General features: G+C 46.4%; 1 protein-coding gene and 1 long non-coding RNA gene across 2 annotated transcripts; one reads left to right on the top strand and one right to left on the bottom strand.

Annotated features, from left to right (window-relative positions):
• The first annotated feature begins 5,304 nt into the window (after nt 1–5,304).
• On the top strand, nt 5,305–11,681 carry Pla2g1b (phospholipase A2 group IB). The gene is made up of 4 exons (XM_005079030.4): nt 5,305–5,384; nt 8,836–8,995; nt 10,103–10,230; nt 11,482–11,681. Exons 1-4 carry the CDS (start codon nt 5,351–5,353, stop codon nt 11,586–11,588), a joined length of 429 nt encoding a protein of 142 aa, XP_005079087.1. The 5' UTR covers nt 5,305–5,350; the 3' UTR covers nt 11,589–11,681.
• A 5,746-nt stretch (nt 11,682–17,427) lies between these two features.
• LOC110342610 lies at nt 17,428–24,126 on the bottom strand. The gene is made up of 2 exons (XR_005870908.1): nt 23,829–24,126; nt 17,428–17,720 (listed from the first exon to the last, which is right to left on the bottom strand). It is a non-coding gene; the product is annotated as an uncharacterized LOC110342610 (long non-coding RNA).
• Nucleotides 24,127–25,002: the final 876 nt, after the last annotated feature.

A 25,002-nucleotide genomic window follows, 5' to 3' on the forward strand; every position in this document is an offset into this window, starting at 1 on the left:
TGCTGAGCTCGAGTCTCCATGTGTGTCCTGTTTGGGGTGGCCCCGCAAGGCGGAAGGTGCTTTATAACTGTCCCCCTCCTCTAGGTCAAACTACAGGAAGGCTGGGAAGATAGCCCAGGGGCAGACCACCTGCCTAGCATGCACAAGCCCTAAATTCAGTCCCCAGTATTGTAAAAAAGAAGATGAAGTTAACAGGAGAAAATTCTGCCCAGTTTCTTAAACTTTAAGTGGTGCAAGTGTTTCCATAATGACGACTGGGGGCTGGTGGGTGACTCGGAGGTGAAGGAGCTTGCCACTCTGGCCTGTTGGCTTATCTTTGATCCCTGGGTCGCACATGGTGGGAGAAGAGACTGACTCTCCAAGCTGTCCTCTGGCCTCAGCACCCATGCTCCTGTTCATTTACATGTGTGGATGCACACACACACACAGTGAACTTATAAAGTATTATGACTCTTAAGTGCCAGGTGTGGTGTGTGCCTGTAATCCCAGCAAGCAGGAGGCTGAAGCAAGGGCATCTTCAGTACACTCCCTTCAAAAGGGCCCTGCCCACCTCCCATCTCTTTCCCTCTCCCTTTCTCTTTCTCCAGTTTTCTCTCTCTGTCTTCCCCTCATTTCTGCTGCTTCTGTCCCACAGAGGCTGTCTCTCCCCTCCCCACGTTTCCATTCTCTTCTACCCTCCTCTCTCTCTCTCTCTCTCTCTCTCTCTCTCTCTCTCTCAATCACAATAACACCACACACACATTTTTCACTTCCTCGCTGTTATTGTCTGTCCTGTCCTATTTTCTTCCTGGTCCTGATTTTCCACTTTACCCAACTTCTGTCTCCAGCACAAGGAAGGAACAAAGGAAAAGGAACAACAGGGTGGTTCATTTCCCAGCACCCACACTGAGCAGTCTTCCCCCCATCTCTCTCCATTTTATTCATTTAGGGTTTTTTTTTTTTTTTGGTTTTACGAGACAGGGTTTCTCTGTATTGTTTTGGAGGCTGTCAGTCCAGCCTGGCCTCGAATTCACAGAGATCCGCCTGCCTCTGCCTCCTGAGTGCTGGGATTAAAGGTGTGCGCCACCAACGCCCGGCCCTAGTCAGGATTTCTTAATTGAGCCCAGAGCTTGATGATACAGACCAGGTTGCTGTGTGGTGGTGGGGGGGGTCCCCTTTCTCCAACTCCCTGTGAACTGGGATTCCAAGAGAGTTGTCATACCCACCAGCATTGAATGAGTTCTGGGGATTTGAACTCGGGTCTTCATGCTTGCATGCAAGCACTTTATCCACTGAGTCATCTTCCCAGCCCTCTCCTCCCTTTTAATTATTCTTTTCTTAGTTTTATTTCTATGCATAGGTGTTTGACCTGTGTATGTATGTGTGCCATGCAGAGGCCATGCAGGTATTGGGAACTGAACCTAGTCCTTTGGAAGAGCAGACAGTGCTTTTAACTTCTGGGCCATTTCTACAGCCCCTCCCCACCCACCTTTATTTTCAGACATGGTCTCACTCTGTAACCCAGGTCGGCTAGGAACTCACAAGTGTCCTGCCCCAGCTTCCCAAGTGCAGACATGAAACCCTACCACCCCTCTCTCCACCGCCACCACTTTCAGGCGGTGTGGCTGGGAACAATCGTCTGCCTCTTGGAGCCCACCTCATCAGATGGGGAGGATGGCTTCAGGAGACCCGTGGCTGGGAATCTTGGGCTAAATTCATCGATTTCTGTGTCAGGCCTGCAGGAGCGCTCAGTAGTGGCAGCAAGCAGCTCTTGGAAGCAGTTCCAGGAAGCAGGAGCCTTATCCTTTGAGGACCCAGCAGATGTGACCTTGACCTTGCTGGAGTGTGGGTATGCTGGCACCTGAAGGAGTCAAGAAGCTATCGGGGGCTGATCTTTCCACTAGAGATTGTGGGCTTTTTTTCCAGGCTGGGAGAGGAGGTGCTCACACACCTGTGCATGGATTTCCGCCAGCAGAAGCCAAGGCCCAACAGAGTGCAAGGGCCTGGGGAGGTCTTCGGTGACTGCAGACCATAGTTGTCTCTTAGCGTGGTCTTTCTGTGTGGCCCACACTGTTAGACCATCTCTTCCCACCGAGGGTTCTCAGCCTGAGCCCCTGCGTGGGAGAATTTGTCCAGACTGCCCTGAAGGAGTCTGCAGCACCCACTGCCCTGAGGTGCCACTGGAAGGATGTCATTCAACCTCTCATCTCCGAAGAACCCTCTGGAAAATGGAGTTTGCTGTTATTTGTGGTTCTGGGGATGTAACCCAGGTCCTTCCACACACTAGGGAAGTGATCTATCGTCCAACTACATTTCCAGTTGTTTTTGTTTTTGGAGGGGGGGATGGTTTTTTGAGACAGGGTTTATTTGTGCAGCCCCTGGCTGTCCTGGAATTCACTCTGTAGAGCAGGCTGGAGGAGCAAGAGTGATTCTGTAGCCCAGGTTACAGGACTCTCAATTCTCCTGCCTCAACCTCCTGAGTGTTGGGATCACAGTCACATGCCACCATGCTTGTTTTATTTTCTTGTGGTCATCTTTTTCTTCTGAGAACATGTGCACCCATGTGCGTGCATGCCTGTGGTGTGTGTGTGTGTGTGCGCACATTGGTAGGTGTTGATCTCAGGGCCTCTCATGAGCTAGGCAGACACTAAGCACTCTGGTGCTTCCTCAGGAACTGGGATCATACATGGCAGAGGTTAGAATTGAGTTTATCACTCACTTAGGAGAGGAACAGTTGATTCTGCAATGACTCACACAGAGGACCACACTCCAGGAGAGGTTGGGAGTGGCTTCCGGTATGCCAGCAAAGAGAGAAAATCAGCTGGCTGGTACTCTAACTCTCTGAACTCACAGGTTTTCACCCTAGCCTTTGAATCTCTAACACATAGAGATTTAGTTAGAACCACCTTTAGGGATTGCAACAGAGCCATTGTCAGAGGAAACAGAATTCTTCCCAGGTTACGATCTTAGCGCCAGACGCTAGTAGTCACTGTAACGAAGGTAAAACAGCAGAGTTCGGATCCGCAACATCTATGGAAAAGCTGGGCACGGGGCACAGAGACAGGCAGAGCCCTGGAGATTGCCAGCCAGCTAGCCATTCTAGCCGAATTGGTGAGCTCCAGTTCAGCAAGAGACCATGTCCCCCTAAAATAAAGTGCAGAGTAACTGAGGAAGAAACTCTGATATTCACAGCCACCAACATACACATGCACGCACACACATACGATACTTGCGAACACACATGTACACACGCCAGACACAAGGTACACACAGGCAGGCATGGTAGTGCATGTCTGTAATCCCAGCCAGCTGGAGGTGGAGGGAGATGGACTGGAACTTTGAAGCCAGCGTGGAATACACAGTGACCAAAGCCAGAGTCTGGAGATGTAGCTCAGTTAAGTGTTTGACCAGCATCTGCAAAGCCCTGGGTTCCACCCAGAAGAGAGAAGTCCATGTCGACACAAGGAGGATTGATTGGTAGTAGTCATTGGTGGGGGAGGAATAATTACCAGTTGGAGCAAGGTTCTTCTTGGGATGATAAAAATGTTCTAATTAGAGGTGATGGTTGCACAACGTAGTGAAAGCATTCAATGCCACTTATACACTTTCAGCCCCTAATGTCATGGTATCTAAACTGTGAACCCCCCCAAAAGTTACACGTTGGTCAGAAGGCTCAGTGGCTACATATACTCTGGGCCAGGCTTGACTGTCTTCATTTTGATCCCTGGAACCCACATGGTGGAAAGAGAGAACCAATCCTTCAAGTTGCCCTGTGACCTCCCCATGTGCACCATGTGTACGTACACACATAATGAACAAACAAACACAAGTTTTTGTTTTTGTTTTAGTTTTTGTTTTTTACAAGACAGGGTTTCTCTGTATTGTTTTGCAGGCTATCGGACCAGCCTGGCCTCGAACTCATAGAGATCCGCCTGCCTCTGCCTCCCGAGTGCTGGGATTAAAGGTGTGCACCACCGCCCGGCCAAACACAAGTTTTTTTTTTTTTTTTTTTTTTTTTTTTCGAGACAGGGTTTCTCTGTGGCTTTGGAGGCTGTCCTGGAACTCGCTTGGTAGTCCAGGCTGGTCTCGAACTCACAGAGATCCGCCTGCCTCTGCCTCCCGAGTGCTGGGATTAAAGGCGTGTGCCACCAACGCCCGGTCAAGCACAAGTTTTTAAAGTGTAATGCCACATACACACTTGATATATCTCTACTAAAAGTCCTTGCTAATCCACAAGTCACACCTAAGGCTTTAGAACTTCACATCCAAATTTTCTCACAAACCTCCACTGGGGAGTGAGAAAGGGAAGCGATGTTTACATGGTAGAAAAAAAATTAAGATGTGTGCCTGGGATTCGGCAGATCTACACTTGAGCAACCTTGCTCTGCCGTTTGCTGGCTGTGTGACCTCAGGTAAATCGCTTCAGCTCTCTGAGCCCATTTCCTCCTGTGTGAAGTGCATGGCAGCACCAGGCAGTGACAGTCCCCATACAAACCCAAGCATCACAAGACAACGAAGGCAGCAGCAATCATCTCCACCTTGTCCCCTTCTCCCAGGTGTCCAACAGGATAGATGCCCCAGCCCTTGAAGCTAGACTGTGGATGGAGGACCAGATTCTCAGTCAGGGCTGGGGAGGGCTTGTCCAGCAAGCATGAAACCCTGGGTTCAATCCCCAGCACTGTGTAAACTGGGCAGGGTGGGATGTTGGGGGGCACGCCTGGGGCTCACCTGCCACCCTGGCACTTGGAGATAAGCAGGAGCATCAGAAGCTCAGGGTTGGGCTTGGGTTAGGAGTGTGCTCTTGTTGCAGAGCACCAGGTGGCACCCCCAGCACCTCTGTGGTGTGTGTGTGTGTGTGTGTGTGTGTGTGTGTGTGTGTGTGTGTGTGTGTGTGACAACTACCTGTAACTCCAGCTCCAGGGAATCTGACACCCTTCTTGTGGCTTTTGCGGCATCTAAACTCAGCACATGCACACACTGACACATGGACATACACATGATTAAAAGTAAAATAAATCTTTTTTTTCAAAAGATATTCTGGGTTATCCTCAGCTACATAGCGGGTTGAAGGTTTTCTTCAGGTACCTAAGTGAATTCCAGGACAGCTTGAGACTTGGCAAAAAAGGAAAGAAAATAAGAGATTTCAAGGTCGGAAAACTCCAGAACCCATCCCCTTGGTGAGGAAATGCCAGCTACAAATCCATGACACTGTTTTCAGTGATCTCTGACTGGCAAATCCCTCGGGGTTGTTCCCCCAGCAGGCTCAAGGCCAGCCCACAGTGGTTAAGTGAAAAGCAAACAGCCTTATCGTGGAAGCGTGGGGCCCCCGACTATAAAGAGAGCAGTCACTTGAGTTCTCCCTTCACTCAAGATGAAACTCCTTCTGCTGATCACTCTGCTCACAGGTAGGACCCTTGTCCCCTCTGAGTTCCCCACCATCCCTCTTGTCTTCAATGCACAGCCCCTTGCTGGTCACACCTGAAGTTCTGATTTGCGGTTCCCATTGGGGCTATAGCCTGTGGATTGGGTTTCCTTCCTTTCCTCCATGTCTGCAAGACTGGCACCTTTATTCTGTATGTCTGAACTCAGATGACTCCTTAGACGAGTCCACTGCATTCACCTACCCAAGCTAAGAAAGGCCTCTCTCTGCCTCTGCCGTATTGCCCCGGCACCCGTTTCCCTGGCCCTAAGGTGGCCTGGCAATTTGGTTTTTCTCATTCTTTTAAAAAATGTTGACTTTACTTTATGTGTATGAGCGTTTTCCCTGCATGTGTGTCTGTGAACTGTGTGAGCAGAGCCTACAGAGGCCAGAAGAGGGGTCTGATCCTACAGAACTGGGGTCACAGACAGCTGTGAGCTACCATGTGGGTACTACATAAGCCTAGCAGGTGCTCGTGACTGCAGAGCTGTCTCTCCAGTCATCATCATTATCGTTATTACTTTATTATTATTGTTATAATTTTATAATGCAGCCTAGGAAATCACCCAACTCAACATGTATAGCCCAGACTTGCCTCAAACTCTCAAGTGTTAGGATTACATACATGCCGGGATTATGTCTACAATTCTTTATTTCTTTTCCTTCCTTGTTTTCATTGTTTTGAGACAGGGTTTCTCTGTGTAGTCTGGCTGTTCTGGAACTCACTCTTTAGACCAGGCTGACCTCAAACTCAGAGTTCTACCTGCCTCTGCTTCTCAGTGCTGGGATTAAAGGCATGCGCTACCACCGCCTGGTGTGTCTGCAAGCCTTATCTTGTTAATTCATTTATGTATTTTGGATTTTGGCCCCATCTACACACACACACACACACACACACACACACACACACACACACACACACACACAGACACAATGTTTTAGGTGCAATGACAGAGTCTAAAGAGTATGAAAACCATGAGACCTGCCCTTGGGAACTTCGTGTCTTACAGAGAAGGAGGGAGAATGTTAGAACATAGGTGTAAAGGGGATTAGAAATGCTATGAAGGCTGGAGAGACAGCCCAGTGGTTAAGAGCACTGAATGCTCTTCCAGAGGACCTGGGTTTGATTCCCAGTACTCATACCCATAACCTTCTGTGACTCCAGTTATAGGGTATCTGAGGCCCCCTTCTGGTCATCAGAGGCACCAGGCATGCAAGTGGTGCACATGGGCTTACGCATAAAATAATCTTAAAAAAAAAGAGAGAGAGAGAAATGCTATGAAGCAGCATGACCCTGAGTTAGGGTGGCTGGCACCCACAGAAAAAGCCAGGCACAGTGGTGGCACACCCCCATAATCTCAGCATACTTGGAAAATAGAGACAGGAAGATCTTTGGGGATTGCTGGTTAACAGCCATAGCCAAACAGCAAGCTCCTGGCTCATTGGGAGGCCCTGTCTCAAAAACTAGAGAGTGATTTAAGAAGACTCCAGATGTTGACCTCTGCATACATGTACACACACTCATGAGCATCAGCGTGTGAACACGAATACAAATAGAAACCAAAGTATTACGCAGTAAAAAGAAGACGGAGAGAAGTAACGGCAGAGGATCTCCTGGGGTGCGTGGCCAGGAAGGGCCTCTTTAATGGGGAAAGCACCGGAACCAAACTCCCTCTAGCCTTTCAAGATGTGAGATGACTCTGCCTGCATGGTGGCTGGTGCATGCCGGTAATCTTAGCATTCAGGAGGCTGAGGCAGGAGGATCAAGAATTCAAGACCAGCTTGGAATATAGGCAGTCCCTTAAATAAGAGCAAAAGATTAAGTAAATAATAAAAATTCTGCCCAAGCACTTGTAGAGAGTGTCTCAGAAGAGGCCAGTGTGTTGGCACTTCCGGCCTCTTGTTCATCTGTGACCTGGGCAGGCACGCGAGTGGAGAGAAGGAAGAAACGAGGTAGAGTCCCAGGCCACGGAAGGGAGAAGCTGCGGGTTGAGGCGCAGGAATGACACGGGGAGGGGGGGGGGCCGGGGGCGAGGCTGGGAGGGGGAGTCTGAGGGCAATCCAGGGCATTCCGTGTATTTATGAACACAGTCCTCCTGAAAGGGTACATGGAGACAAACCCAGAACTGACCCACACTGACCTGGCTTCAACATGAACCTCCTAGCTGATCGACTTCCTATTGGGATTTCCTGAGTGTGAGGGTGTGGGGACCACTCTGCGTTTCCATCCCCGCCTCTGTCTTCTCTTCCTCCTCCCCCCTCTAGTTCCTTCTTGTGAGGCAGGGGTACCACATGGCCTCACATGCACCATTCCATCCGGTGTTTCCTTGAATTTCTGATCCTCCAGGGATTTGGGGGATGTGTTTGTGGTGCTGGGAGTGGAGTTAGAGCTTCCTCCGAGCTTGACAAGTACAACCCAAACTGAACGGAGTCCTCAACCCCTTGCCTGGTTTGAGTGCAACCGGGTCTTATATTGCCTAGGCAGGCCTTGAACTTTCTTTCTTTTTTTTTGAGACAGGGTTTTTCTGTATTGTTTTGGATGCTGTCCTGGAACTTGCTCTGTAAACCAGGCTGGCCTCGAACTCACAGAGATCTGCCTGCCTCTGCCTCCCGAGTGCTGAGATTAAAGGCGTGAATCACCAATGCCCGGTAGCCGAAGACCACCTTGAACTTCTGATGCTCTTGCCTCACCCTCCATAGTTCTGGGATTACACACTATGTGTTACACTGTACCTGGCTTCTCCTTCATTTTAATGGCGGCCAAGTATCCTGCTGCAGATTGAATCCTGGCTTATTTACCTACTCCTCAGCTGATGAACAGTTTATGTCAAATACAGATGTTACACATGATGACCTGACCGTTAGCTTTATATGTGAGCCTTGTGTGGTCATACAACACATTCCTTCTAATTCTCCAGTGTAAAACAATAAGCATGTGTTGGCTGCTTCTCTGGTTCAAGGTCTCAGCTAGAACTGTGATGAATCCCACTGCTGGCTAAGGCTGGGGTTTCACCTAGGCTTGAGTGGAGGCGGAGCAGGTTTCACACTCAAGAGACGGTTGGGTTGTTGGGTTATTTAACTAAGAGGTCAGTACATCACTGACTTAAAAAGGTAGACACCTTCCTGCTCAGGCCAAGTGACTTGAGTTTGGTCTCTAAGATGTAGTGGAGGGAGAAACCAGCTCCCTAAAGCTGACCTCTGACCTCCTCATGTGTAGCATGACTATTATAAGTACTCCCAAGTTTGTGCTTTTAAATGGGTATGTGGGCAAACACACACACACACACACACACACACACACACACACACACTCCCATCTCTATTCACTGCTCTTCAGATGCAGCAGCTGGTAGGAGTCCAGGAGGAAGCCAGCAGGCAGGCATCAGACCCTGGTAAAGCCAAGTGGGACTGATGGAGTGTGCTGTGCATTCTTGCAGCAGGCGCCGCTGCACACAGCGTCAGTCGTCGGGCTCTATGGCAGTTCCGAAAGATGATCCAGTGCACCATTCCTGGGAGTAGTCCCTTGAAGGATTACAACAATTATGGCTGCTTCTGTGGTTTGGGTGGCTCAGGCACCCCAGTGGACGAATTAGACAGGTGAGTGAATCAGGTGGGGACTGGGGTGTCTGTGTTGGCATGGGAACAGGGCACAAACAGAGACTCTCATGAAGCATGAATAGGAGACAGACATTTTCACTAAGCATCACACACACACACACACACACACACACACACACACACACACACACACACACACACATATATATATATATATATATATATATATATATATATATATATAAATTTACTTGTTATTGTTGTTTGTGTTTTCCAGACAGGGGTTTAAACCTCTGTGTAGCCCTAGTTGTCCTGGAACTCTCTTTAGACCATGCTGGCCTTCAGCTCAGAGATCCTTGAGTCTCTTCCCCCCAGTGCTGAGATTTGAGGTGTGCATCACCACCCAGCATGTATTTTCCCCTCTTGTCATGTAGAGAAATCGTCCAAGAGAACCTTGTATCTAGTGGTCCTGGAAAGCAGAATGTGTGAGATGTAAGTAGTGGACAATGCTGCCATCTAGTGCCAGACTAGGGCATGGCCAAGCATCACAGCCACTGTCAAAAAGCATCACAGCCACCGTCAAAGTGTCAGACTTGGGTTTAAAAAGTCATCACAAATTCAGGACACATAATTTCACTATGCTTGAGAAGTTTTGTTTTAAAAAAATCACTTTTTTGAGACAGGTTCTCATTTATGTATCAATGACTGATTTTGAACTGATCCACCTGCCTCTGCCTCCAAGTACTGGTATTAAATTCCAGTACCAACTACACTTGGCAAAAAAACGGCTTTCAATGAACATATCCTAATACTGGGCGGTGGCTCCACAAACCTTTAATCCAGCACCGAGGAGGCAGAGACAGGTGGATCTCCGTGAGTTTGAGGCCAGCCTAGTATACAGAGTGAGCCCCTGGACACCCAGGGCTGTTGAGGAGAAACCCTGTTTCGAGAGACAAACAAACAAACAAACACCTAAAAGTAAACACATACATGCTAATAGAGATCACAGGTTCTCGAGTCTTAGGGCTCTTTCTTCTGGGACATCAGGTTTAGTAACAGTAACATGTGAGAAAGATGAACAGATTTGAAAAGAACTGACCTCGTGTGTGTCCATGCTCCTCCTCAGCTGTTCCTTCCTCTCTCCAGGTGCTGCCAGACTCACGACCACTGCTACACTCAGGCCAAGAAGCTGGACAGCTGTAAATTCCTCATAGACAACCCTTACACTAATTCGTACTCATACTCCTGCTCTGGGAATACGATCACCTGCAGTGGTAGGTTTACCTTCCGGGATGACTGGACTCGCAGGTTTGGAAGAGGCATGGAAGTAACAAGGACAGTCACCAATTTAGTGGACAGTTCCTTGGCTTCATTTGACCCCTCAACAACCTTATGAGGCAGACGCTAAAATATAGATGAGGTCACTGACCAGGAAGGAAGTTGAGCAAGGCTGGGCACTTGCCCAAGGCCACCCAGCTTAGAAGTGATGGCGTTCGGTTCTGGGACAAAGATCTGCATCATTCCAAAGCCTCTTCTTAAAAACATTTAAAGATTTTATTTGTGGTGGAGGCATGTCTGTGCCACAGCACAGGTGTGAAGATCTGAGGACACCATGCAGGAGTCTGTTCTCTCCTTCGACCATGTGAGTCCTGGGGATGGAACTCGGGTTCACACGTGGCAGCAAGTGCCTTTATTCCCTGAGCCATCTTGCCTGCCCAAAGCCTCTCCTATTAGCTGCTATGTTATGCAGATTCCATATTTACTAAACTATTAGAATCTGTGTCATTGGGTATAAGCCAAACACTGGATTAAACAGGTATTCAGGACAAGATTTATCGTTCCCATTTTACAGGTGAGGATTTAGAGGGCTGGGACTATGGTTCACTTGCTAGAGAGCTTGTCAAACCCTGGGTTCCACCTCCAGAACCCATACATTGAGTGTGGTGGTGCACACCTGCCATCCCAGCATTTGGGAGGTGGAGGCAGGAGGATTGTCTTAAAGCATATGATTTTAGAAGTGGTGGTTGATGTTTGTACTTTTCCTGGTTTTAGGGTCAAATACACAGGCTCATTTATTTTTATGTTTAGGAATGAGTCAGCATCCAGTGTCTTCTTCAGTCACTCTCTACCATGTCTTTAGAGGCTGGGTCTTTGACTAAACATGACACTCACCTTTAGCTAACCTGGCTGACCAACAAGTTTTGGGGATCTGTGCTCCCCACTTCCCAAAAGAGTTGCAGATGCCCAACCACACCTTGCTTTTCACGTGGACTCTGGGCATCCTAGCTCAGGCCTCGTGATTGCATGGAAACCACTTTACCAACTGTGCCATCTCCCTACCACACAATGATGAATTTTTAAATTTTTGTATGTGCCAGCAATTTGGGCAACGCAATGTCCTTTTGTGTGCTTTGTCTCTCAATCCCGAGTCTGCACCTGTGGGAGGGCCACCAGTGTCTTTGGTTATAAATTGTACAGAGCAGAGTCATGGCCTCCACTCAACTTCCTTTCTTGTTTCTCTGCAGACAAAAACAAACCCTGTGAGGCCTTCATCTGCAACTGTGACCGGGAGGCCGCCATCTGCTTCTCCAAGGCTCCATACAATAAAGAGAACAAAGACATTAAGTGTTAGACTTGTCACATCAACTGCTGCCTACACCACCCCTGCCTGCCTGGCTGTGTTCACCACACACTGTGCCCTCTAATAAAGCACCTATTGAAAGAACTGGGCTTTGGCGCCTGTATTCTCCATCTACAGAACATAACTAGATCCTCAGAGAACATCATTGCCTGTAGTCTTGGAAGCTGAGGATTAATGGGAAAGACATTGCCATTGGGGGAGCACCTTGAAGAGTGGGTGATGAGCCCAGCCATGCCTTTAACTCGGCATTCTGGGATGCAGAGGCAGAAGAAGGCAGATATCATGAGTTCAAGGCCAACCTGGTCTAAAGAGTTCCAGAGCAGCCAGGACTGCTACACAAAGAGACCCTGTTTTGAAAAACAGCTACAACAAAAGGATAACTCAGCCTGAGATACATAGGGGGTAGGGACAGGCAGAAGGGGATGGGGAGGGGAGAGATGAGGCAGGGACAGGGACAGGAAAGGAGGGGGAGGGAAGGAAAGAGAAGGAAGAGAGATAGGCAGAGAGAGAAGAGAGAAGCAGCGCCATCACATGGACACTAAAGGAACATCTTGGCCCTAGAAATAGTGGATTGAAAGAGCTTCTGCTGTGCGCTCATTATAGGAAGTCGGATGTTAAGACACCAAAGTGGAGTGACAGCAAATGACCTGAGGGCAGGATTTGAGTTTTCACTGTGCCTAAACAAATATGGAAGTGCACAGCAACCTAACTTTTTACAACAAACAAAAGAGAACACTTCGTCTTCTCTACCTTTCTCTATCATGGGACCTCCCAGGTGAAGCCAGGTTAATCTCTGGTTCCCTGGTGAACCAGAGCTAGGAAGAAGCTGTCTTATTGGCTGGTGTAAGGCTAACTGACTCTCAGTCTCTCTTTTCCTTTAGGGAACAGCTGCACAGTCCTCTGCCTTTCCACCCCCACCCCCATTCTGACTCCTGCCCGAACCTCAGGCCTTGCCCTCCCTAGGTCAGGCCTGGTGAGCCACAGGTGCAGCTAGAGGGCGCCCCCCCCAAGTGCAGTGACTGGAAGTCTCTGTTAGTGGCTGTCCAGAGTCTGCTGGAAGGGTAGGGGGATCCTGAGCATGCAGACAACCAACTCAACTCACCCCTACATGGTGTTTATCCAGGGAAGAGGTGAGAAGTGGGGAAAAGGGGGTGCTGGGGTGCTAAGGGGGAGGGAACCTGAGAGATGGCCAAACACAGAGACCAGAGGGCATTGGACCAGCAGACACTGTTCAACAGCCACCATGTGGTTGCTGAGAATTGAACTCCAGTCCTCAGCAAGAGCAGAAAGAGCTCTTAAGAACTGGGCCATCTCTGCAGCCCCTGTAGTGGTTGATGGTCAGCTTCACACACTGGGGAGGAAGAGCCTCAGCTGAAGGATTGCCTGCATCACATTTGCCTGTGGGCACAGCTGTGGGACATTTCCTTTCCTTGTTTTTTTTTTTCATTTTTCTGTTTTGTTTTTTGAGACAGGGTTCTTTGTGTATCTCTGCCTGTCTAGGAAGTCACTAGTAGACCAGGCTTGTAGTAGTAGTAGTAGTTGTTGTAAGTTTACTTATTTATTTTTTTGGTCTTTTACTCCTTTGGCTCTTTTGTTTTTGGGGGTGCATCACCAAGCTTCCAAATAAATGAAACGGAGTATTCTTCTTTCTTATGAATGTCCGGCCTTAGCTTGGCTTGTTTCTAGGCTGTCTTGCCAAATTCTGCCATCTACCTTTTGCCTCTGGGATTTCATCTTTCTGTGTTCTATATACGTGTCCTCACTTCTTACTCCATGGCTTGCTGTGTAGCTGGGTGGCTGCCCCCTGGTGTTCTCTGTCTTTTTTCTCATTACCCAATCTGTCCTCTGTATCCTTTTTCCTGCCTTGCTATTGGCCATTCAGCTCTTTATTAGACCAATCAGGTGTTTTAGACAGTCACAGTATCACAGCTTCACAGAGTTAAACAAATGACACATAAAAGAATGCAACTCATCTTTGTATGTATCTGTAAGCAAATGTTCCACAGCATAAACAAATGTAACACATCTTAAAATAACATTCCACATTTCCCACTTTTGCCTATATAAAAATGAAAGGTTTTAACTTTAACATGGTAAAATTATGTACAACAAAAACAATTATCAAGTCAGAATTACATTTACAATATTCAGTCCATTTATATTTAGCAAATTCAGAGAAAATACTCACTTATCTATCATATCTTACTAGCTCCAAAATTTTACACCTAATTTACTTTCTAACATAATTAAGGAAAACTACAACTATATCTAGTGTTCACCTCCAATCAACGCCCCAGAAGGATATAATACTATATGAGTTAACAGGAAGTGCCTTGCAAACAAATTCCAAAACTCTTGAAATGACAGAGACATCTGACTGTCTTGAAAGTCACCCAAAGTTCTCTGCAATGTTGGGCATCCATCTTCAGCCTACAGGCCTAGAGTATCTGACAGACTTTTCAGTGAAGCAGGAAAATTGAAGGACTGTCATTCCTTGTTTTGGCAAAGTTCAGTAGTCACTCTCCTGTGGGTCCTGCAAGTCCAGTTTACACAACATCCTGTCAAGCAGTCTAGGCGAGGGCAGTTTCTTGCAGAAATGGCTAGCATTGCCACCTTGAAAGCAAACTATTATGCAGTTTCTTTAATGCCCATTATCTTCTCTAAAGTAAATTGGTACTGCCAGGAGCAGATGTGTCTCATTGTGATGAAAAACCTTTTGTTAACAAAACATTTTCAGTGTCATGTTCAATAGGTCTTTGAAGTGCTTGAAGACCATTTATCTATCTAAATATGTCTATTTAACCTGGAAAACATACCCAATGTGACTACAATTTTGATTATTATAGATTAACTACTAACCTCATTTAAAAAAAAGATTTATTTATTTATTATGTATACAGTGTTCTGTCTGCATGCATCCCTGCATGACAGAAGAGGGCACCAGATTTCATTACAGATGATTGTGAACCACCATGTAGTTGCTGAGAATTGAACTCAGGAGCCTCTGGAAGAGCAGTCAGTGTTCTTAACTGCTGAGCCATCTCTCCAACCCTAACCTCATTTCTTAATTATACATTTTTTTGTTTGTTTTCCAGAGACTGGGTTTCTCTGTAGCTTTTGGAAATACATTTTTAATACCTGTTTTTTTATTTAAATGAGAAACAAGCTTGCTTCACATGTCAATCCCAGCTCCCTCTCACTCCCCTCCTCCCCGGACCACCAACCCCCTGCCCAATTCCAACTCCACTCTCCAGGGAGGGTGAGGCCCTTCATGGGGGATCTTCAAAGTCGGTCATATCGACCCTGGGCAGGGGTTAGGCCCTCCCCCATGTGTCCAGGCTGAGAGAGCATCCCTCCATGTGGTATGGGCTCCCAAAGTCCATCTGGATGCCAGGGATAATACTGATATATTGCCTGAGGCCCCAAAGAATGTCGAGACCACCTCACTGACACCCACGTTCAGGGAGTCTGAATCAGTCCCGTGCTGCCCTCTCAGCTACCAGTCTGGGGTCCATGAGCTCCCCCTTGTTCAGGTCAGCTGTTTCTGTGGGTCTCACCAGCTCGGTCTTGACCCCTTTGCTCATTGCTCCTCCCTCTCTGCAACTGTTTAACTGTGGGTGTCTGCCTCTGCTTCCATCAGCTACTGGATGGAGGCTCTAGGATGGCATATAAGGTAGTCATCAGTCACATTATCAGGGAAGGGCATTTAAGGTAGCCTCTCCACTATTGGTTAGATTGTGAATTGGTGTCATCCTTGTAGATCTCTGGAAATCTCCCTAGTGCCAGATCTCTCCTCAAACCTATAATGACTCCCTCTATTATGGTATCTCTCACCCTGCTCTCCTCTATTCTTCCCCTAACTCAACCTTCTTGCTCCCCCATGCCTTCCTCTCCCCTCTCTTTGACCCCTCTGTTCTTCCCAGCTCCCTCTCACCTCCCCCCATGCTCCCATTCCCCTCAGGAAATCCTGTCCTGTTCCCCTTCTCTAAGGTACCATGCACATCTCTCTTAGGGTCCTCCCTGTTTCCCAGACTCTCTGATGATTGGATTGTAGGCTGGCAATCCCCTGCTCCATGTCTAAAATCCATATATGAGTGAGTACATACTTGTTTGTCTTTTTGTGACTGGGTTACCTCACTTAGGATGGTTTTTTCTAGTGTCTGGAGATACAATTCTTAAATGAAATGCATTAAGTACAATACCACAAACAAGAGTAGAAACATATAATCAGTGTAACAAAAATAACTAAATTTGTATCAATATACTAAAACTCACATCAATGCAAATATATGAGATTAATAGTTGTTTTGTTATCCTTTAATCATATATTCCCCTAAATATAGCAAACGTCCATGACCCACCAAATAACCAAAGGCCTTCCACAACCCAACTCTTGGGAATGTGGGTGTCATTTTCTCTAGACTGCTCCCTGTTGTCTGTGGGAAAAGGAATCTTTAGGGGTCCCTGAGAAAAACTGAGGTAATGGTCAAGTACTGAGAAGACCAGTGGTGATCTTTTTGTTCTATAGCACCTGTCAAGATTCAGGAGTTTTCCTCCAGTTAAACCTGACCCATATCGATCCTGAAGGAACCCTACAGCCTCTCCTTTCCTGTGGAAATAAAAGCAAAGCCTCTTCTCCGAAGCATTTTTTGACTTGCATTTGACAAATACATTTTTGACTTCCATTCTAAAGGCATTCTTAAAATATCTAGGCTGGTTTATTTCAGCAGTACTTTCAATCCCATGTCTCTTGGCACCCATTGTTTGCTTATCAATAATCAAAAAATTCAAAGCCAACATAACTAACATACAGTATCCAGACTCCCTATGCTTTTCCCGTCTTGCATGGCTTTTTTCCTTTTATATTACTTTTACTCTCTCTTTAAAGGCTCCAAAAATTTTTTAACTGTTCATGTCTTTCTATGACTGTCCATTGCCATTTTCTTAAGCCCAAGCACACTGTGAAACACACTGGAACCTGTTTAGAGGTTTTCCCATCCTGACATCTTTTACTGTGTATCTTTTAGCCTTTTTTGACTCTGTGAGCAAACTTTATACTTCTAAGCTATAGCTGGGTCCCCCACACAGCTCTACGGACTGACTCCACTGGCTCGGCATGCTTCTAGGTTTGTGAGAGCCAAGCTTAAAGCTTGTGGCCTGGTCAGAGGTGTGTTTGACCAGGAACTGCATTCAACTCCCTAGCTGTGGAATTCCAGTGCCCTGCACCTTGGCAGGTGCATTCTCTCAGTTCTTTTTGTTTTTATTTAGTGTGAGCTAAGCTGTTTACATGCTCTGCTATACTATATGGCAGGACCTTTTAAAGGAGCTGTGTGTTTTTGTTTTTGTTGTTTTTTTTCTAACTTTCTCAGACCCTATGGAAATTTGAGCCCCATGTTGGGTGACAAATTGTAGTTTTTTTTTCTATTTTGGCTCTTTGCTTTTTGGGGGGCCACCACCCAGCTCCAAATAAATCACAGGGAGTCATATTCTCTCTTATGAGGGCCTGGCCTTAGCTTGGCTTGTTTCCAGCTAGCTTTTCTTAAATGATCCCATCAATGTTTTATCTCTTGGCTTTTGTTTCTCTATTCTATATGCCTTTCTTTACCTCTTACTCTATGACTTGCAGTGTAGCTAGGTGACTGGCCCTCAGTGTCCTCTCTCCTTTTCTCATTCCCCTATTTATTCTTTTTGCCTGTCAGCCCCCCATTCTTTTTCCTGCCTTGCTATTGGCCATTCAGCTCTTTATTAGACCAATCAGGTACTTTAGACAGGCAAAGTAACACAGCTTCACAGGATTAAACAAATGAAATAAGAAAGAATGCAACAAATCTTTGCATAATTAAACAAATGTTCCACAGCGTAAACAAACATAACACATCTTAAAATAATATTCCACAACAGAGAATACAGTCTCCAAAGCGCAGTTCTTTTCCTAGGTTCTTTTTTAGAGGGCTCAGCATGTAATGAAGACAAGCAGGCAAGCTGGAATGGTGTAGGCAGTAACTGAGATGACAAGTCTAACAGTGAAAGACTTTGTATTGTTTGTTGATGGAGCCTTGGAGAAGCAGATGGCTGCCTGGCGGTCACAGTGGCAGATGAAGGCCTCACAGGCTTTGTTTTTGTCTGCAGAGAAACAGGAAAGGAAGTTGAGTGGAGCCCATGGCACTGCTCCCTATGATTTGTAACCAAAAGACACTGGTGGCCCTCCCACAGGGGCAGACTCAGGGTTGAGAGACAAAGCAAACTAAAGCCATTGTGTTGCCAAAATTTCTGGAACACACTTATAATAAGAAATTACTTGTTTTCGGGCTTGGGAGATGGGTCAGTTGGTAAATCAGTGGCCATACAAGCATAAGCGCCTGAGTTAAGATGCCCAGAGTCCATGTAAAAAGCAAGGTCTGGGTCTGGAGGATGGTTCAGTGGTTAAGAGCACAGGCTGCTCTTTCAGAGGACAGGGGTTCAATTCCCAGAACCCAAATGGCAGCTCAGAGCTGTCTGTAACTCCATTTCCAGGGGATCTGAAACACTCACCCCAATATGCATAAAATAACGTTAAATAAATAAAAAAGCAAGCATCTATAATTCTCTTGGTAGTGGGGGTACACATCCCCAAAACTGTTGGTCAGTCAGGCTAGCTATATGTTTAGTGAGAGACCTAGCCTCTAGAGCCATGGTAGGGAGTGACTAAAGAAGACACATTAGTATACATAAAAATAAAGAAACCCACATATTTAATTCTAAAACCCAGAAAACTACAAATATTAACTATCACTTCCAAAATTATATGATTTAAGACAATCCTCCTGCCTCCACCTTCCAAGTGATTAAAACCTTCACTTTTTGTTTAGACAAAAAGGGGGAAATGTTGTCAGACATTTTGAATGTATTCTGACAAAAAAACTTGCTTGGAGTCAGAGGGTGGAACTAACCACTAGCTACCATAGAGATCTGGAGTTGTAGACAGAGAGGACACATAAGTGGTCAGGTGAGGAGGAGAGGGGATCTTGGCCTTTATGGAGAGAGGAACGGAAGAGGGAGGAGCCAGAGGGAGGAGCAACTGGTAGTTGCCCCCTGCTCTCTAATCTTTCAGGCTCTTACCCCAATATTGGACTCCCCATTTTTTTTATTGATAAAGATAAATTAGTGTTGGGTCCCGGCTCCCACGGACCTCTGTGAGTTGCTTGTCAGCTGATAGTCACAGATGAATCATGTTGTCTAGTCCTAGCTTACAGCCTGGCCTTGCCCCACTGACATCAACATCTAGTACCAGGGAAATGCGGACTTTTATGCCTGGGGTTTCTCCACTGTGCTCTAAGTCTGTATATAAGACTGCTCCCTCCTTGCAATAAAGACACACACACACACACACACACACACACACGCACGCACGCACGCACGCACGCACGCACGCGCGCACACACACACACACACACACACACACACACACACACATTCTCTTAGCACAAACGGCTGGACGTCTTGTCTTTCACTTACATCTCCAGGTTTTGTCCCATATGTTAGACTTGCTCGTGGTGCAGGCACCACAAGTTAAGTTAACTCTTCAGAGATCTACCTGATGCTGATACTGCAGGTTTTTTTTTAAACTTAGCTTTTTTATTATTATTAACTTAATGTACTCTCTGCTTAAGGGCTTGATGTAAGGCAAAAACTCCTGAAGTAGCCCCGAATTTTAAGTTTTCTTTGGCTCTAGGGATATTCAAGCTCACCTTGGTACACCAAAATGTTGTTGTTTTTACTCTTAACTCTTTGTGGGGCCTGTCACCCACCTCTCAAATAAATACATGGAGGGTTATTATTACTTATTAATGCCTGGCCTTAGCATGGCTTGTTTTTAGCCAGCTGCTCTTAAATTATCTTGTCTATCTTTTGCCTCTGGGCTTTTACCTTTCTCCATGTGTGTGTATCTTTTCTTGCCTTCTTATTTTGTGGCTTGCTCTGTAGCTGGTGACTGGGCCCCAGAGTCCTCCTCCTTGTGCTCCTCTATTTCCCGTCCCAAATTTCTCTTCTTATTTATTCTCTCTGCCCACCAGCCCCACTTATCCTTTTTCTTGCCTCACTATTGGCCATTCAGCTCGTTTCTAGACCAATCAGGTGTTTTAGGCAGGCAAAGTAACACAGCTTTGCAGAATTAAAGAATTGTAACCTGAAAGAATGCAACACATCTTTGCATCATTCAACAGATGTTCCACAGCATAAACAAATGTAAAACATCTTAAAATGATATTTTACAACAGGACTTCATCTATATTTAATACATACCTAGTAAGGCTGTTGTGATATCAAATGGAACCAAGGAAATGATGCTAAATGGTGACTGTCCTTGTCACTTCTGCACCTCTTCCAAACCCACTGAGGTCAAACAGAATCCAGAGGTCCCATAGGGTAAACCTACAACTGCAGGTAAATTAATTCCCAGAACATGAGTATGAGTAGGAGCTGGTGTAGGGGTTTTCTACAAGATATGTACAAATTTCCAGATTACTGCTCTGAGTGTAGCAGTGGTCCAGAGTACTGCAGCACCCGGAGAGAGGAAGGGACAGCTGAGGGAGGAGCATGGACACATATGAGGTCAGTTCTCACCTGCAGTCTTCCTCAATCATGTGAGGTTAACAATGTTTCAGAAGAAATGGCTCTGAGGCTCAAGAATCTGTGATTTCCATTAAGGATATGTTTATTGAGAGCAACTTCTGTAGAGTGTGGTGGTGTATGCTGTTCATCCCAGTACTGGGGAAGCAGAGGCAGTTGGATCTCTGGATTTGAGATCAGCCAGGAATATATGTTAGACCCTATCACAAAAAGTGTTTTTTTAAAAACAAAGCTACAGGAATACAGTGAAATTATACATTCCGGAGTTTCCATAAATTTAAAGCCACAGCTGACACTTTGATGGTGGCTGTGATTGTTGGCCGTGCCTTAGTTTGGTGCCTGAGGACAGCGATGCCCACTATTTGCTTCTCACACATTCTGCTTCCAGGATGGGGATTGGTCAGATTTCAATGCCGAGCTCAGATTGGCTAGAGCTCCTGCTCAATGATGGTTACTTTTCTGCACAGGGTTAGGGTCAGATTTGGCTTTGGTTTCAGGGCCAAAGTGTGTTTCTTTCACTGGTTCTTTTTAGCCTTTTGGCTCTAGTTTTAGGGCCAGAGTGTATTTCTTTCACTGGCTCTGATTCCAAGGACAAAGTGTGTTTCTTTGGCACTGGTTTCAGGATCAGGGTGTATTTCTTTGGTTCTGGCTGCAGGGCCAAAGTGTGTTTCTTTGGCTCTGCTCAGGGAGTGTTTCTTTGGCTGGCCCCTTTTCCCTTCACTCTGCCTCTGCCATATTGCCCTGGCACCCATTTCTTTGACCCTAAGGTGCCACTGGCAATTTGATTTTGTTCATCCTTTTAAAAATATCCACTTTTATGTATATGAGCATTTTCCCTGCATGTGTGTAGGTGAACTGTGTGAGCAGTGCCTACAGAGGCCAGAAGAGGGGTCTGATCCTATAGAACTGGGGTCAAAGCTAGTTGTGAGCTGCCATGTGGGTGCTGGAACTGAGCCTTGGTCCTACACAAGCTCAGCAAGTGATGCTGACTGCAGAACCATCTCTCCAGCCCTGATTATTTTTTACATGATCTTATAATATGACTCAGAATGTCCTCCAGCTCAACAGTGTTGCCCAAACTTGAAAGCTTACTGCCTCTACCTTCCAATTGTTATAATTACATACATGCCTAACTTGCTTCTACAATTATTTTTTCTTTTTTTTCTAAACAGGTTTTCTCTGTGTAGCCATGGCTGTCCTGGAACTCACTCTATAGACCAGGCTGGCTTTTATCTCAGATATCCACCTGCCTCTTCCTCCAGAGTACTGGTATTAAAGTCCTGATCCTCTTGCCTATGTCTCCAGATAGCTGGGATTAACCAGTGTGTGATCCTAATAACTACATACAGATTAGATAAAACTCCTACTATTGGTTCTCCTGTAACTAAGAGCTCTTCCAAAGAAGCCCCTCCTCATCCCCCGTTCTTTTTTGACAATACTGATCCCATCTCCTTGTCATAACATCTCTTGTTTAAAACCTTAATCTCTACATATCAGTTATTAAATAATGCCTTGCCTAACCACTTTAAAAAATGCTGATTGTTTGTCCCTCCTGGCTCAAATTCACAACCATTTGTGGCCTTATCCATTGTCTTATCAGACTTTCCTACCTTGCCACTTGTAAACTGCTCTGAGCCAAACGTAACTACCATCCTTATCTTTCCCGTCTCTCTTCAGTATCACAGCCTGCTTTAACTCCTCAGCCACACCTTGTGTGCACTCTGGATTCTGCAGATTACAATAATACCACAATGCTTAGTACTACCACACAGCCCCTATGTCCAAACATTCACAGTACTTTTTTAACTCTCTGTAACACACAAGTATACCACTGCCCACCTGCTAGGTGGACAGAGACATACGCCCCGGTGTTCCTTTCCCCTAAATTAGGGATGGTACCAGTTGAAGAGCCCTTGACAATTCCTATCACTAAATTTATGGCAACATGGAATGACATGAGTAATCCAGGTCATATCCTTCAGGCAGCCCTGGGCATAACTGCAGGGATAGCCACTGGAGCAGCAGGACTGACTACTTCTCTAAATAGGTACCATAGGCTTTCCTCATCCTTCAGTTTACCTAGAATGTTGCTTCTATGTCAAGCAGGTGTAGTAAAAGTTAAGATTCAACCTCAGACAGACCTTCATAAACTTAAGGAACAGCTTGATGCTTCTGGCCAGTGGATCACTAGTAATCCAATATAAAACTGGATGCTACCTTTCTAAAACCCTCTTCCCTCTATTTTCTTAATCCTACTAGTGGCACCCTGCCTTATAAACTTCTTGTCTAGATTCCAACAACAAGTTCAAAGGGTTTCTAACCAGACTTTCAACTGGTTGCCATTGCAGGATTACCAGTCCCTAGCTATGGAGCCAGAGAGCTGCAACACCTGGACACATCTGGACAAAGATGAAGACTGTCCCATGAACCTCGACACCCCAATTCAGCAGGAAGTAGTCTAATGATAACACCACCCCTTTTCCAAACCCCAATCAAAAAAGGGGGAATGTGGGGAAAAGGGGACAGCCAAAGAAACAAACCCTGAGCAGAGCCAAAAAACACACTTTGGCCCTGCAACCAGAGCCAAAGAAATGCACCCTGATCCTGAAACCAGTGCCAAAGAAACAGACTTTGTCCTTGGAATCAGAGCCAGTGAAAGAAATACACTCTGGCCCTAAAACTAGAGCCAAAAGGCTAAAAAGGACCAGTGAAAGAAACACATTTTGGCCCTGAAACTAGAGCCAAATCTGACCCTAACCCTGTGCAGAAAACTAACCAATTGGCAGGAGCTCTAGCCAATCTGAGCTCAGCATTGAAATCTGACCAATCCTTACCCTGGAAGCCCTATATAAACCCTGCGTCTGTTAAGCTTGTGGCTGTTTGTGCTACCACTGTGGCAGAGGGCAGCCATTCTCCTGGATTCTTCCCTCCCAGTAAACCCCTTGGATGAGCTTTGGGTGAAGACCTTCTTTTGCGCTGGAGCAGAGGAGAACCTGGGTAGAGCCGAGCGAGGGCAAGCGGGGCTGTAACACTTTTGCCTGGGAAACCTTCCCTTGGCAGAGTGGAGTTGTTAACACTCCGCTCTCCACTCTCCCGGGAGCAGAGCTGAACTGTAGCAACTTGGCCTGGGAAATCTCCTTCAGGAGCAAAACTGCTACACTGGGCAAACATCCCCAGCTAGAAGACCCTCGCCTGCTGGAGCAGAGCCAATGCACTGGGGAAGCCTGTCCGTGAGACAGTGCTGTAAGATGCTATGCTTACTGAGGCCTGTGGTGGTCCTTGGCTCCCGATCTTCAGGATACCTTTCCATCTGAGCTGTGTAACACTTGGTATTCCCTGACTCCTAAGTGCCAGAATACCTGTCCCTCCTGATCTGTCCAAAATGTTTACACAGAGGGTCTTTCTTTGCTTGGACAGTGGACTTTTATAATGGGTCATCTGAGTTTAGATCCAGAGACTACAGGTGCTGGCTGTTGTGGACATGGGGGAGAGGAGAGAACACCAACCCAGAGGCTGTTAGACCCCAATGGGAACCCAAAACCAGAACTTCAGGAGTGACCATTGTGTGCTATGCATTGAAGACAAGGGAGATGGTGGGGCACTCAGAGGGGACAAGGGTCCTACCTGTGAGCAGAGTGACCAGCAGAAGGAGTTTCATCTTGAGTGAGGGGAGGACTCAGGTGACTTCTCTCTTTATAGTCCTGTGGCTGTGCTCTGACAGTGTCCAGTCAGCACACGGGGCCTGTGACTACTGTGTGTAGCACAGAAGTAGAACATGTCCATCCTCACAGCTGTCAGAGCTACTGTAGATGGTGGCAGAGCCTGGATCAGTGCTGTCTGTTGTCTGATATTCTGTTTGTGTTCTGACAAATAAAGCTTGCCTGGAGATCAGAGGGCAGAGTCGGCCACTAGTTAACCATAGAGGCCACGGTGTGATGGTGCATGCCTTTGATCCTGCATTGGAAGAGTGTAGAGTCTCTGATGCTGGCTGATCTGCTTCTCTGATCTTTCAGCTTTCACCTTTGATATCTGACTCCAGGTTTTTATTGTTAAGACTAATTAGGCTCACACTTCAGCTGCCACAGAGGGAAAGAGAAAGTTCTGCCTCAACACCCCAACCAGATCACGTGCAGTGACTGACAAAGTGCCAAGTCCCTCCCCCATGGAGGCTTTGGGGTCATAAGAAGATATAGACATCGTTCTTAGTGTTGGGTCTGAGGGATGCTGATAGCAATATGTGGTCTCAGGCAGGAGTAGCTGACACCAACAATCTTCCATGTTAACTGTATAAAGTAAGTACTGAGTCTGCCCCAAGACCTGACACAGCCTTTGAGGCAGATCCAGTTACAAATTTGATTTTAATTAATTAACAAACTAATATGAGAGAGAGAGAGAGAGAGAGAGAGCACACTTGGAGGTCTGAGGACAACTCTGTGGAGTCAGTTCTCTCCTACCTTTAAATGTGTTTGAGGGATTGAACTCAGGTCAACAGGCTCGCATCTTAGGCTGCTTGTTAGTAGCCCACAATCTCCATCAGAAAACTGGTAATGTAGGCAGATGGTGGTGGCGGTGCACGTCTGTAGTGTCAGCACTCAGGACAATATTTGAGTTGGAGGCCAGCCTACTCTGCAGAGTGAATTCCAGGACAGTCAGAGATATACACAGAAACAGTGTCTTGAAAAACTACAAACAAACAAACAAATAAGACAGACAGAGAGGGAGAACAAAAGGAAGGAAGGAAGGAAGGACAGCAAATGCCCAGCAACTGTGACCACAGGCCAATGTGATGCAGGCAATC

This window comes from Mesocricetus auratus, unplaced genomic scaffold, assembly GCF_017639785.1.
Source record: "Mesocricetus auratus isolate SY011 unplaced genomic scaffold, BCM_Maur_2.0 Super-Scaffold_100025, whole genome shotgun sequence".
Classification (NCBI taxonomy): Eukaryota; Metazoa; Chordata; class Mammalia; order Rodentia; family Cricetidae; genus Mesocricetus; species Mesocricetus auratus.

Coding starts and splice junctions, on each gene's coding strand:
- Pla2g1b (XM_005079030.4), top strand. CDS start 5,351: ATGAAACTCCTTCTGCTGATCACTCTGCTCACAG. Junction 8,996..10,102: donor CCAGTGGACGAATTAGACAG/GTGAGTGAATCA, acceptor TCCTCTCTCCAG/GTGCTGCCAGACTCACGACC. Junction 10,231..11,481: donor GAATACGATCACCTGCAGTG/GTAGGTTTACCT, acceptor GTTTCTCTGCAG/ACAAAAACAAACCCTGTGAG.